This window comes from Vanessa atalanta, chromosome 2 (genome assembly GCF_905147765.1).
Source record: "Vanessa atalanta chromosome 2, ilVanAtal1.2, whole genome shotgun sequence".
NCBI lineage: Eukaryota > Metazoa > Arthropoda > Insecta > Lepidoptera > Nymphalidae > Vanessa > Vanessa atalanta.
In genome coordinates this window covers 9,946,883-9,962,798 of record NC_061872.1, presented here as the reverse complement: position 1 = coordinate 9,962,798, position 15,916 = coordinate 9,946,883, and the positions used below count along the sequence as shown (strand labels likewise).

Sequence of the window (15,916 nt, the reverse complement as noted above, 5' to 3'; positions counted from 1 at the left end):
GAAATATTGGAATCGAAATTTTCCGATGGCTTGTCTACTAATATACATTCAAAATTATATTCATTTTGTCAAACTCTATAATAAAAATTAGCATTTTTATTAAGGGCATTATCAGCTTGCGTAATTTATACAACCTGTTTGGTCTGAGATAAATTTTGAATTAACATTGTAATTAATCATGAGTTTATCAACACGCAAAACACTTGCTTGTCTTATTTATAATACGAAATATATTCCATATCGTACTGTTGTTTTAAAGCTTAAAATCAGACATATACCTACCTATTACGTACGTACGTACTTTAGTGTAGGCGTTAGACTCACGATCAAATATGTAACTACAAGAGTTTGATACCTACGCCACCGTATATATTATATAAATTTGGTATCGAAAAAAAAAAATATATCTATACTAATATTACATAGTGGTACAATTTTTTGTTTGTATATAGGGGGAAAGGTAAATTAATCCTGAGTTACACACATTACTTATATTTTATCAAATACATTTCACCCGTACGGGGACAGGGCAGGTCGCAAGTTAGACAAGCTTTGAGGTATAATTTATTTAATAACTAACCGATAGAGAAGGGAGTTCGCTTTCTCTATCATTACGTTCTTTTTTTCTGTTAGAATAAGCCGCGTATCTTATATATTAATAGCGTAAGCCGATTTTTGGTCCAGTGATTACGATAGCTGCACATCATAAATCGGTTATGGTCTCATTTTGAAGAGCTCCAGTCGTAGATGTGTAGAAAATTAAAGAGGATTCTTGATTGCAATTTAATAAATATGTAAGAAATAATCAATTTTAGAGAGCGGAAAAAAGTCACTGGCCGGTTAGAACGTTTTTTTTATATTTTTCGCGGGCGATTCACTTTTTGTTTCAATAAAGTTGACACATTTTCTAAAACATAATTTCTAAAACATTACTTTAAATTTTTTACAAATATTTCTTTTTTTATTTCAGCCAGACCTATGTTATATAAATACAAATATACCTTGCGCGCATTCATAATTATGTTATCGAAATTGTTTATTTTATCTGTTTGTCTATATATTAAACCGCTAACTTATACTTTAAACTGAATCACAGCAATACCTAGAGTTTTATAATTGCATCCTTCTGTATCTATTGAAATTGTATAGTAATAGATGAAATAAAAAGACCTCATCGTTGATTTCCACATGGGAAATTTCATATTTCCTGTACTTAACTTTATATTACTTGGTAATTTAATTTGAGGAAAAGAATAACTGCTCTATAAAAGTCTGTCGTTTTTTGCTTAATCTTACCAGAACAATCGAACCTCTTTGTCTTTAGATATTGATAAATTACTATTACTTATTTTAATGATAATAAATTTGCTCTATTTTAGTATTCATTTAATAATAATGAAATATGTCGTGCAATATGATTTTGTATTATAAAAAAATAATAATAATAAAGTATCACGTGACTCCATGATGTCATTTATATATAATAATTAGATCTGTAGTGAGAATTATTTAATAATTTAACTGAGTTTTTCTGTATTAAAATTACAATTATAAAACGCAATGTTTAAAAGTACGTCTGATTAATAAAATAAACGGCTATCCGTAAATCTGTCACTGTAATAATTGTTACATAGCCCATCCCAATCGCTGGATGTATACAGACAAACTTGGATATTTAAATCGTATAATTCTTTGATGACACCATAGATTATTTTAACCTGAGCAATATTAGTCTATGGTATTTAATATGGCTTCGTAACAAATGGCGCTATCGGAACTTTCGGAATAAAATTAAAAGTGGATATAAGTACTCAAGTGGAATAATTTTGTATTGAAGATAAATATATGTTTATCAAGAATTGTTTGTAGTGTATAATATAGCAAAGTTTTAGCAAATCGCATGATAAATGTAAATGTAAGCACTGTTTATATATACTTCTACGATTAAAATAGGATTTACGTATTAGTGCATGCGTTGGTTATATGTTTGATATCATACTATTACTGAGAACAATGATCGTTAAGAGTTGACCATGAAGAATGAACGATAAGAGAAAGTTAATAAGAGAAAAGAGTGCTTCTGGAACGTCGTCCAAACAGTAAGAAAACAATAACAATAAAATATATTTTTGATAGTAATCTCGCACCAGATTCACCCTTCTCAACAGCCAGTTATCACTCAGCTGAAATAATTGCTATCGCAAGTCCTTCGCAATATAAGTAAGCTTTTATGTGTATCGATACATAGTATAAAACACACACACACACACACAGTGGCTTACCGCTGTCTGTCCCTGTATACACAGGGACTTAGATCTTTAAAACTACGCAACCGATTTTGATGCGGTTTTTTTAATAGATAGATTGATTCAAGAGGAAAGTTTGAGGAGGAGGAAATTCAGAGAAACACTGATATTTTTTGACGTTTCTAAAGTGATAACGTATACAAACACTTTTCTTGCGCTCACATTGCAAACGCTATCTGAACCCTGAGATAGATAAAAATAATGTACTACAGTATTGTACACATAAAGGTCTTCAAAACAGCCAGGGATGGTATGTTATATATATCAGGGATGTTTATCGCTTAGTTTATTACCCACAATAATCATTTTTATCCTTTACTTTTTACGAGAAATAATGGCTTATTTTCGAAACGATTTAAAGCAATACAGCATTAATCCTTATCCATATAAGTAAAATACATTGTGCATTTAATAACGATCAATATGGCCCATTACAGCATGTAATTAAAATGAATATTTTCAAAGATATTACAGATTAAAAAGCAGGGACATTACGGTTTGTATTGTCTAATGACTGAAAAATTATGAACGTTGAAAGACATTCTGTAGTATATTTAGTATGAGCATTGCACCCGTGCGAAGCCGGGGTGGGTCGCTAGTTCATAATAAAGCTATGAATTTATTTCTATGAATCCTATTAGCAAACAAGCTCTGTCAATATTCCTTACACAGTAAAGAGGTTTTTGAATATCATACATATTTATATAGTTATTACTAAGCTACAATAATTTACCATTTTCTGTCAGGTGGCCCATTTGCCAATTTACCAAACCCATGATATAAAAGATATTACCAAGATTTCTTTAAATTTTGTATGTAATTTCCGTATCTGAAATCTGCGTTTGTAGGATGAAATTCCGTTAAAATTGTGTCCACCAACCCAGTGGAACCGCGACGATAAAAATTTATTTTTAAGAGGAAACAAAACGTATCCTCCGAAATTAAAAACTAATTTTTAAATGTAACTCGAAATAAACGACGATGTTCTGAACTAACATAAAAAAATACAACCAAATGAATAATTTTCTTCTCTTTTTCAAGTCTGTTAAAAGTAAACATAATAATTATAATAATGCTACTAACTTAATGTAACTATTATCATTTATCCAATTAAAAACAAATATAAAAAAAATGATAGCAGACGAGTTACAAAACTAAGTTTAACCTCAATTAATACATTAAATTAAAAAAAGTGATAATTCGAAAATTAAATTATTTAGAAAACATTAGCCTTGGAACATATCGAGACAAATTTTAAATTAACTTATCAAGGTTATTTAGACCTTGATTCAAAGAGTACTGGTTTCTTTTTATATTATGTTAAAAGGCAAAAAAAACACAATTTCATGGTAAAAGAGATCAAAATGGCGCTCAATTATCTATTATTAACAATTACCATGTTATAAAAACAAACGATGTTTCTTTGATTAAGGCCAAGACCTAAAAACATATAACTGATAATTAGGTACTTAATTATTATTGTAATTTTTAGTAAATAAATAAATAAAAAATTTAGTGTTAGGTATTCGTACAAATTCTAGGTAGGTATCAACCAAGCATCACATTTTCTACCACCAAACAGCAATAATTGATATTATTGTGTTCTGGTTAGAAGGGTGAGTGAGCCAGCTTAAATACAAATACAAAGGACATAAAATTGGTTCCCAAGATTCGTAGCTTATTGTTGACGCCAATGTATATGGTCGAATGTGACCTCACCACCAGGCCCCCTTGCCAATCGGCATACATATTTTTAACCAGGCATATACAGAAAAACATTTTATTTATGCTTTGTTAACTTTATGAATAGAAAGAATGATAAATGGAAACATGAAACGTATAAAATTGTTGCATATTTTTCATGGTTCTTTTAAACAAATATGCTAGTTATAATTACATTAATATATTATTTATTATTCTAGAATGACGTATTTTTATTGTATTGCAATTAACATTAAAAAGGTGTTAATTTATTTCGTCTGAGTAATTAAAAAAAATGAGTTATTGACTTTATATTTATTAACTACATTCAAGATTATAATATATAGTGTAACAACACTTTAATAAGTTTTTGTGTGTTTTTATAAAAGTTCCATTCTAATTTGAATTATATAGCTGCCTGAGGATTTAAAGACACTATATCTCTAGTGATAATCATATTTCGCTTTTCTACGTTAAAATATTCGATGGTACCCACCCAAACAAGTTCCTACCACCAATAAAGTGCATTTAGATCAACTTTTATAGTCAGAAAACTTGTTTATCGCTTATAAACCTACGTTCAGATGCATTAGCATTTACCTATATGAAAGGCAACGTAAAGGTAGAGGAAATTTTGAAAAAATCTCGACATAACAATCTCTTAAAAACGATCTGGTATTTTCTACTATGTCCTGTATCAACTGGACGACGTAAATAATTATATGATTAAACTAAATTGATACGAAGTAAGTTTGAGCTCCAAGGAAGGACATATGCATAGGCGAAAACTAGTCAGTTTATAGTTAAAGCAATATATCTTAGTCTAGTCTTAGTCCTCAGATTGTGTTTTGAAATCAATTATTAAAAAAAGAAAGTAAAAAGACGATAAGAGGACCGTGTTTGTAAATTACGTATTACTTTAATGATATCAAATATCGAGGTTAAGAAATAATTTTGGAAACGATATCTCTCTAGAATCTACTGAAAGTATTCAATTCAACATCGAAGTTGTGACATACGTGTACTTTTACCGTTCACTCTGACATATTATTTTAATGAAATAATTGGCTTCGCGTGATCTCGAAAGAAATTGAACACGTAAACAATAAGTACTCACCATCTGGTAGATCAGTTCCCAGTATGTCTAGTTTCTGTCCCGGAGTAGAACCATACTCGATTTCCAGTTTGTGAGGTATGTTGTTCACCACTACTTCGCTTGCTGAAACATCACAAACATGAACCTTTTAGATAATGACTGTTGTCTATGTTGACTATGTTGTTTACGGAGGGGGAAACTATTCGCTTGAAATATATATGGTACACTAAGATAAGTTAATTTTAATGTTACATCTCTTTACTGGAGGATTTATTTTTTGTAAGCATGGTGACACTAAACAGCTGTCATAAAATGTAGCCCGATGTAAGACGTGTTGATTTTGATTCGGAAGTTATTAAAGAAATATGACTCTTTTTAAAACGTTTCACTCAATATAATCTCACATATATGTATGTCTTTGTGTTTTGTTATAGTACGTGATTAATAACCTCTAGTCCGAAATATAAGCAATTATTGTCACAGGTGTCAAGTGCTAATAATTTTGTAAGTACCAACAGTCAAATTAAGTGCTGGTAGGTTCACCTACATCTTTCCAATAAAAATCACTAAGTTGTTTTTTTTTCACCTTTTACAAAAGCTATACATTATTGTCTTGGAGAATTTGTGCGAATAAAAGAAGTGTTTGTATCTTTGTCTCCTTTGCTGATAGGACTGACAGGAGAGCTAGTGAATTTTCCACCCACAAAATTGAAATTGTTATTCAACGTCTGCCACCATAATGTAACTCGCAATTCCACAAAGGCAAGATTTTGAACAGTTATACATTTAATTTTGAATATCTATATTAAAATGGAACATAAAGACTTTAGAATCTATTGTTCTTTTTAAAACAACAACTAACAGACCCCGAATATTTGCAGTATAATAAAATTCTTCTATTGAATTTGTATTTTCTTTATCTGTGACGGTAAGAAATTAATTTTCATTTTCCTGTCATTGTCTTTCCGACTTCGCCTTTTATGAATTAATTAAAATACTATAACCTTGATATACATCGCGACAAGATTTGTCTTTGATACTGACTTAGTAAATTTTCATGTACTTAATCTATTTTTTATTAACACTACTAGTGTTAAAAACAAAATATTTTCCATGTAATAAAGTGTTAATTTATTTAATAAATTGTAAACGTTGATGAAAATTGAAAAAACCTGTCCGAAATTCATTTATCGGCTCTCTTGATCGAATTAAGGCCACGCTACTATGTAACGTTATTTACATTTCTTATATAAATATGTATGTATGTATGTATGTATGTATGTATGTATGTATGTATGTATATATGTATGTATGTATGTATGTATGTATGTAGTTTGGTGGAAGCGAAGTCAGACGTGTCTGAGAGTATCGGTGACAAATCAAGCGCGAGGCTAACGAATTTACTTGTTTCTTGATGGGTAAACTAAGTATGTTTATGAGCACAATTTCTTATCCCGGATTTTGAAGGTTTCTGGAGATCTGCTTTTAATAACATGGTTCCAATAAAAATGTAAAAATGTTATAAATATAACCGTATATTGTATTATAAGCTAAAGAAAAACTGCTTCCGTTTTTATTTTTTCAAGTAATTGATAATAATTATAATAATAATTATTAACAATAACAAAACATCATTAATAAAATAATTAATTAGAATTTATATTTCATAAAATACTATATGTATATTTATTTATCTATGTATGTATATTAACATATTTATTTCGTTATTATATTTTTGTCCAAAGGTAGTATAACTTTGACATTTCGTGCGATAAAACCTAACGAAATTGAAAATCGAATTCCTGACCCATAAATACTTTATCTATGACTCTACACGTGGTCAGGTATAATCACAACGCAATTAATTGCGATGGATTTGATATTACCTTTTCAATTCCCGAAGGTAAAGGGGATTGGGAATTATACAATGACGTTAATCGATTTATATCGACGAGGTTATATTGTATAGGAATTTACACATAATAAAATCAATTACAGAAATCTCTTTGGACTAATCTTATACGCAATTATATAATGAATGTATTATTCTGCGTATAATTATGTTTAGATTTTTTTATATTCGAGTATATGTATCCTATAAATATCCTATAAATATAGCTTAATTCATTTCAAAATTATATTTATAATCTATAATGAGCTTGCTGACCGAAGATGTTTGCTATACAGCCTTTTTATAAATGTATAAACTTATTAATTGTATTTTGGACTACACTCACTAACTCACTCACTCAAGCCGCTTACGCTCACTCTGACTTAATATATAAAATACTTACGCTTGAACTGGCGCAAAATATTTAATTTAAAATCGGTCAATAGAATCATAAAAACCTATAATTTTATTGATTCCAACAAGGATGTCGATATTTTTACAAGCAGGTTACGCAAATTTAGAAGGACCATAATGTCATTGGGCAGCTCATAATGTCCCTCATTAATAATGTAATTTTTTATTTGAGATGTTTTTATTTTAGATTTTTTATTAAATTGTTATTTTAACCTTTTTTATGCTAAAACTTTTATGTTGCCTGTTCATTTAGCTACCGCTTATGATTCGGGCACAACTGTTTATTTTTATTTTCTCAACTATCTATTTTCATGTATTTATGTGAATTACACACAAACGCATGAAAGTTATGAATGTTAACACATAAAAATTCCGTGGTACTCGTATTTTGTATCCGTTTAACTTTGGTTAAGATTTGCTTTTTGTAGCCACTGCCATATTTTGGCTTTATAATTTTACCAGTCACCCATCCCGGCTTCACGCCGTTACAATAATCGTCTACACCCAAAATTTATATGAAAGAAAAGCATAAAATGTGAATTTATTTTTCTCTATAGGAAAATTTAAATTCTTGGATGTTCTCTACTATAATATGCATCTATTAAGTATACATGTGAACCTTCTTCTCAAATGATTGTTTATTGCTGAAAATGTCATTAAAAACAGATGCGTAGCTTAACAGATGTCAACATAGAAAGTGACATGTCTTTGCAGATAGCGGGCAGCGACTTTTGTTTTATAATTTATAGAGATTAAACTAATAGCGTAAGCCGATTTTTATCCCAGTGATTATGGGACGACTGCTGCACATAAAAAATCCTTATGGTCTCATTTTGAAGAGCTCCAGCCGAAGATGTGCAGAAATGAAAGAGGATTCTTGATTGGAATTTACTAAATTATTACAATTTAACAAAGAATTCATTTTAGAAAGAGGAAAATAGGTACGAAACTTCTAAAAAATCTTTTGAATAAACGCAAAGTTTAGCGGGAGACCAACTTGTATAGAGAATCTCACAGAAAGTAACATTGAGTTAAAATTAAAAAAAAATATATTTCAAAATTAACAAAAAGACATACCTGCGGTAACGAAGTTAATGTGATGCTGAAGTACTTCCTTGGCTGACGGAAACCTAGTCGACCACATGCTGGGAGAGTATTCTCTTTCCAGATCCATATTTTCTGTTATCAGTGCCATTTTTTTCGGTTCACTGGCCTGAGAATTAAATTATTTGACTGAATATTTTTCAAATGATATCCTCACTTCAGACGATAAATATCTACCTCTTCTGTGATAATAGGCGTGTAAGATATATTTCTTTTTGAAAATAAATTCGAAAAGTTGTTTATTAAATAATTAAAGTTTGTTGTTTGTTTATTTGACATTTTAACGGCGCAGTCACGCTTATTTGTGTTATTAATGAAACGGAGCACAGAAAACATTCAATCACAAAGATAAAGGTAAAGTATCTTTATAGATAGTTTAAAAAACGCTATTTCGCGTTATCTAATCAGCTTTATATAGGTCTAAACCATTTGTCTCGACATATTAACAAACAAAAGTATTATGTTAACTCAAAACACGCACTTTAATTTTAAGAATTTAATAATAAATTCAAAATTTCGTATTTGAAACCGTCCTTTTAGTAGAAAGTCACGACCAAAAGTGAACTCGAATTTCGAAAACATATTAATAATTAATTAACGTACTTGTTATCCATTTGTTATCTTTGCTTTCAACCAAACTTGTTCTCTACCCATTAGTGGTAAGGTGATCATTATTCTATTAAGAAAAAAAACGAGTCTTTCGTCTAACTTTTTTTTTAATTTTACTATTATTAGGTCAAGGGTGTTTTCATTGGTTCAACCTTGAGTCAAAATAGTTCAATATACATTGTACTTACTGTAAGAAAAGTTAACCATTTCTTATAAGCCTATAGCTGCTATGTCCGGTAATTACACTAGCTCAGTCCACACTACAAAGTACTGTCGTTTGGTACTCCTAATGTTAAAAGAGTTCCTAGAAAATTATTCTAAATGATAAGAGGGTTCCTAGTGAACTAAGATTTTACATATACTTTATTGTCAGAAAAATCTGCTGGATAAAGGAATCTTAATCAGAGAGAAGACGACGCAGAGTAGACGATAATCCTCAGTTCGATGACGTTTATTGTTTTGTTCCGAAGAAGGGTCCATTGAACTATTACAAAAGAACGAGGCTTCAGATTGTTTAATTAGTGAAGGTATAAATTCATTTAAAATAAATTAAAAAAAAAATCGAGTCGGTTCTCTCACTTTTTTTTAATTTACAAATTCACAGTTTTAATACAAATTCAATACAAGAATTATGCTGCAAAAATTAGCGGTCTGTTAGTTGTGGTTTTAAAAAGAACAATAGATTCTAATAATTTTATGTTTAATTTTAATTTAACATTCATATTTAAACGTATTTTAAACATAAAGACACATACTAATCTAAAAATAGTAGCACAGTCATTGGGTAAATAGTGAAACATTTTCTTACATGGCGCAACTTTAATTCTAAAGTTATTTTCACAGCTCTTAATAAAAAAAAAAATGTGGACTGACACATGTGCCCCCTGATAGTAATTAGTCACCACCGCTAATAGACATAAAAGCTTTAATAAATATTAACAGTTTCTTTCATAACCAATGCGCCACCAACCTTAGGAGCTAAGATGTTATGTCCCATGTAAAAGTATATCTTAACCGAAGTTAAACAGTTACATAATCGAGTACCACCGAATTTTTATGTGTTAACATTTATAACTTTCACGCATGTAATTCACATAAATACATGAAAATATAGTTGAGAAAATAAAAATAAACAGTTGTGCCCGAATCATAAGCGGTAACTACATGAACAGGCAACATAAACGTTTTAGCATAAAAAAGGTTAAAATTAAAATTTAATAAAAAATCTAAAATAAAAACATTTCAAATAAAAAATAACATTATTAATGAGGGACACGCTGGCATCCTTTACACCGACAATTGAATATTGCTGATTGGCGACAAAATATCTGATGAGTGGATTTATTTGGTTACTTTCCCAGACGGGCTCACACAAAGCCCTACCAATAAGTGAAATATAAAAATTAATCATTTAATAATTATTTTCTTTTATTAACATTTAAAAAAAGTATTGATAATATTTGAATTATAGATTCTTGGTTCATGGGTAACTATCGTGGTCACGATAGTATAATTGACTCATTATCCTGCTGATAAAAGGATCGTTCAATGCGGAAATAATTATTGCGTTAAGAATAAATATCGATGTTTAATTTGTATTGTCACAGTTTAAATGTTATCATTCGGTTAAAGACAATGTGTTATCAACATGTTGGTAGTCGTTAAGTGAAATCATTGTTAAGATAATAGAATCACTTGATGTCTAAACATACAATCGAACTTGGCTTGGAAGACAAAATATTTAGGACTACGTGTTAAAGATTACAAATTTCACATTCATAGCGACTCTATCTGGCAATTAGTATAGTCTTAATTGCGGATGAGGGCTAGCTGCATGTGTCCAATTTTAAACAAAAGCGTGCACTACAAGAAGCAACGTCGCACACACTTATTAATAAAATAAATTATACATTTTTAACACAATATTGGTGAACCCCAACTTCTTTAACTTTCTCAGTGCGATTCGATACGTATATCATATCATAAGTCTTGTATGTCATATAATTTAAGCTGTACGCTGAGAGTAGTATTACATGTGTGTATGATATAATAGGTATAGCTGCCTAGGCGTTGAATTAACAATTGATTAATTTGATTAATTAGTTATTCAAGAAATCTTTAAGGTAAGGAAAACTTTAATCAGTTTAATTTTTCGTCTTTTATTATCGGATTTTTTAGACATTTTCAACTCACTGTAAATTAATTTATCTTATTAAGGAGAAGCAGCTTTCAAATCATATATAATTACCGAACTTTTTAAAGGTGGAATATAAAAACGACTGCGTCTCTTTTTAAATATTTTTTTTATAAAAAGGCGGAAGCAGTTAAGAGCAAAGGGGAGGCATTAGCAGCCAGTCTGGACATAGCGAAGGCCTTCGATCGCGTGTGGCACAAAGCGCTTCTTTCGAAGCTTCCTTCCTATGGGCTTCCCGGAAAATTATGCAATTGGATTACCAGTTTTTTGGCAGATCGGAGCATCAAGGTCGTTGTCGACGGTGCATGCTCTGACTTAAAATTCGTCAATGCTGGTGTTCCACAAGGCTGCGTTCTATCACCCACTCTGTTTCTTCTGCATATCAATGACTTGTTGCAAATCAGTAACATTCATTGCTATGCAGACGACAGCACCGTAGACACCTCATACACCGGCCGTGCTAATATTTCTCGGGAAAACGTCGAAGAAAACCGGAACAAACTTGTATCTGAAATCGAGTCTTCGTTAAACAAAGTCTCGAACTGGGGTCGGCTAAACCTAGTTCACTTCAACCCCAAAAAGACGCAAGTTTGCGCGTTAACTGCTAAAAAAACACCATTTGTCGTATCTCCACGATTCGAGAACATTCCGTTAGCCGCTACAGCTAGTATCGGAATACTTGGCGTTGATGTTTCGAGTCTCGTTCAGTTCCGCGGTCAATTGGAAGGCAAAGCCAAATTGGCATCAAAAAAGCTTGGTGTGCTCAGCAAGGCAAGACAGTATTTCACGTCGGCCCATCGTCTAAGACTATATAAGGCGCAAATTCGGCCTCACATGGAATACTGCTCTCACCTCTGGGCGGGTGCTCCCCAGTACCAGCTCCTTCCATTTGACCGTATCCAACGTAGAGCGGCTCGAATTATCGACGATCAAGCCCTTTCCGATCTGCTTGATCCTTTGGCTTTGCGTAGAGATGTTGGATCGCTCTGCATCTTCTACAGAATTTATCACGGGGAATGTTCCGAGGAATTGTTCGAATTAATCCCGGCTGCTGAATTTCACCTTCGGACATCTCGTCAAAATTCCAAATATCACCCGCACCACCTAGATGTCCGAAAATCCACAACAGCGCGATTTTTAAGACATTTTCTGCCTCGCACAACCACTCTGTGGAACCAGCTTTCGCCGGCGGTTTTTCCGAACCGATACGACTTGGGAACCTTCAAGAAAAGAGCGTACTCTTTCCTGAAAGGCCGGCAACGCACCTGCAAGCCCCCCGGTGTTGCAGATGTCCATGGGCGGTGGTAGTCACTTTCCATCAGGTGAGCCTCCTGCTCGTTTGCCACCTTATAACATAAAAAAAAAAAAAAAAAAAAAAAAAAAAAAAAAAATAAAAATGATACACAATGAACTGAAATGATTTGCCCATTGTTCATATTTTAATTTTTATCTAATAATAATAATAAATGTTCAGTGCGGTTTGAAAAGTACGGTATATATTTTTGTCTACTACACTCAGATTTTTATATATATGTGTATGAATAGAGCACTACAAATGAACTAAACAAGGGGTCGAACTTTATTATCTGTAATGTGTCGTGTGCGTGACAGCTGCGGTTGACACGTCATACTACTTCATCGTCATTTACTAGTGTTCGTGTGCTTATGGGCCAACCGTTGGACACAATGTTTTTCGACGATTTAGATATATAAATAATCAAAGCTAAAACATGTAGCCTTTCGATAGTGATTGTTAAATTATTAAGATAACAAAATCGAAAGGTACAAAACGCATGTAAAGAAAATGTTGGCGTGAAACGCTGTTAGTGCCATAATTTAGTTACGTTATAATAAAATGAGAAATCTCGACCGCACCGATCAATCTCTACCGTGTCTTCTCCATCGCACGTGACATTGGCGATATAATCTGTGTCTTTTTGGCACAAATAAAAGCCAGAAAAAAGAAAAAAAAAAAAGAGAATGAAAAAATAAATAATGATTTATTTATTTAATTTCATATAACTCAGTCTATATTCTCACTAACATTACTTCTTTCACACTGCAACGGACCTGTAGAACTATTCTGTAATAGAAATTCGAAACTAACCACAGAAAACGAGTTTGAAGTGTCAAAGTGTTTTATGCGATATTGACTTTAATAAGCATAAAATTTACAGTAAACACGCATCAAAATGGCGTATCACCGTAAGTCGTTTGTCAAAATTTCACGTGTAAGATAAGAAGTGATTTTTTAAAGAATCGCATCGCTGTTTCGTGTATAGTATAGCAAGTTATATTGTATAGTATAGTGTATGGTCGAAAATTGTAAAGAATATTAAGCACGCCTACAACGTAAATGATACAATGACCTTGGGAACTAAGACGTTATACCCCTTATGCTTGTACACCCTTCAAACCGTAACACTACAATACTAAGTTATAAGCTGGTAAAATTAGTGGTATATCCTAAGACGACCTTTAAATACTCTTACGCAGTGGGCCGGGTACCTTCGAAAGGTACTCGAGTCCCTGGGAAGGGAACCGGATTATGTGAGGTTCCTACCCACTAAAACCACTGCGATGGCAGTCTTTAGCAAGGATTAGAGAGGCTGCGGGTTCGTGTCCCGGCCCGCGGCCTCTCTAATTGCGGCCCCTCAGGTGCTGTGCTCCGCTCATAGCTCGACGGAGTTCTCCTCTGGAGAAACATGAACAACCTTATAAAAACATCTTAATACATATACAGGTACCTTCCATTATAAACATTTTTCAGAATCTTCGGTGCATACATCCGAGTCGGATTCGTACAACACAGGTTTTATAAATATATAGATTTACCGTTACAATCAAAGGTTATCGACCTACTTAATAAGTGTCGTATTACTCGCAATGTAATCTTATAGGCCTACTGCTAAATGCATATGAATCAGCAAATTCTTGACAACAGACAACTAAAAATGCGCTTGTAAATTATTAATTTATATTTTATTGTAAGTACATATTAAAATATAAAGAAAAATTCTAGGCTGTCATTATTTATTTTCCTTCCTTACAAGAAGTTAGAACTTTCCTTTTAATCTAAAGGCAAGGTCATTTAAATCTGGTAGGACTTAAATACAAATATGGAAATACAAGCTAATTGTATTACGGACGGATTACACAGGTTTTTTTTTCTTGAGATTAACGGAGTAAATTCAACTTTATTATAAGTTTTTAAGTTGCATTTCAATACTACTTTTTAGAGGATCAAAATTACACGTAGTACTGTTGAAAGCGATACTGGGAATACAAGTAATTCCGGTACTTGCGGTACTCAATACATAATGTACCTATAAAGTGAGTTTTTTAATAGGGTTAATACAAGTTGTTGCTTCTAATATTGTCCTGAAAATTTTAATATACCTAATAATAATATTTGTTAAATGTTAATGTTTTCATTGATTTAAGTTGAATTATATATTTTTGCATCTAGTATTGCATCTGTTTTTTTTTTAAGAAACGTTAGCCTTGTTGTCATCATAATAAAATAAACCTGTCACCTTTCACCTGTCGCCAAAAGGTAGGTACCTCCCCTTCCCACACGCAGACAAAGCCGCGGGTTTTATGTAGTGGTGTATAATCACAATCTTATAATTTCTAAGATAACGGCTGGCAACAGAGCAGCTATTAGTTTTCAGTAAATATATAACGAGGAGCAACCGTAATGGCTTTGTTATGAATTATAAGTTTGTACACAAACCCTTAATTAACATAATTATGTAAATAAACTATTATTTAATGTCATTGCAAATATGTATATAACTACCGAAACATGTAGTTGATTGATACCTTTAAGTAAAATGCTGGACTGCATAATTTTATTTAATTATAGCTAAGAAGATAGGATAGAATCGAGCCGCTACCCAGGCAATTAACCCATGCAATTGATGCTTTAGACCAAGTGTGAAAAGTTATATTTGTGCTAGAAGTAATAAAATCAAAGTGAGGTTCGTAATTTATTCAAAATTTTCATTGAAAAATATGTTTTTAGTGTAAATGTAATTTACAAGTTATACAGAAAAGAATCAAATGCAGCAAATCCACAAATAATACCTAAAAGCGATTAATTGACTACACGGAGTCTGTTCTATGATGTTATTCGGATATACGCAAATGTAGTTAAAGTGTTTGTATATACAATATAAAAGAAGTAATTAGTTCACAATAACACAATCTCCAGTGCTGTCGAGGTATTTGGCGTCTCATTCTTTTATTATAGAGGAATCATCATTTGCAAATATAGTCGGCATGTTAGAAAAACATGAACATAAACGAATTAATAATAATAAACGTAAGTGCAGAATTAAAGAAAATAAGAGATTAATTCAAAGGTTTACTGGCTAGTTAAGACTCTATCGAGTTGTTTTCAAATCTATGCAATACTATAGAACAAGTATTAGAAGATGCGAACGGTGAAATTCGCTGTAGTAGGAAGAGTAACAGTGAGTTAAGAGAAATAATCAACAATCATATTGGTATAATTACAAAAAAAAACAAACGAAAAAAACAAAAGCAAATAACATTTGCACACAGCACGAATTACACTACGTACCAAAGTGGAAAAA

The 15,916-nt window shown here is 31.7% G+C and overlaps 1 protein-coding gene across 2 annotated transcripts in view; it reads right to left on the bottom strand.

The window, feature by feature from the left end:
• Positions 1-15,916, bottom strand: part of LOC125074142 (kynurenine formamidase) — a 35,589-nt gene that overhangs the window by 10,572 nt on the left and 9,101 nt on the right. For both annotated transcript variants that reach the window (XM_047685381.1, XM_047685373.1), the window contains exons 2-3: positions 8,486-8,621; positions 5,125-5,226 (exon numbers count right to left, since the gene is read on the bottom strand). In XM_047685381.1, coding sequence (XP_047541337.1) covers positions 5,125-5,226; positions 8,486-8,603 — 220 coding nt within the window. In that variant the 5' untranslated portion in view covers positions 8,604-8,621. The remainder of the gene's footprint in view (positions 1-5,124; positions 5,227-8,485; positions 8,622-15,916) is intronic.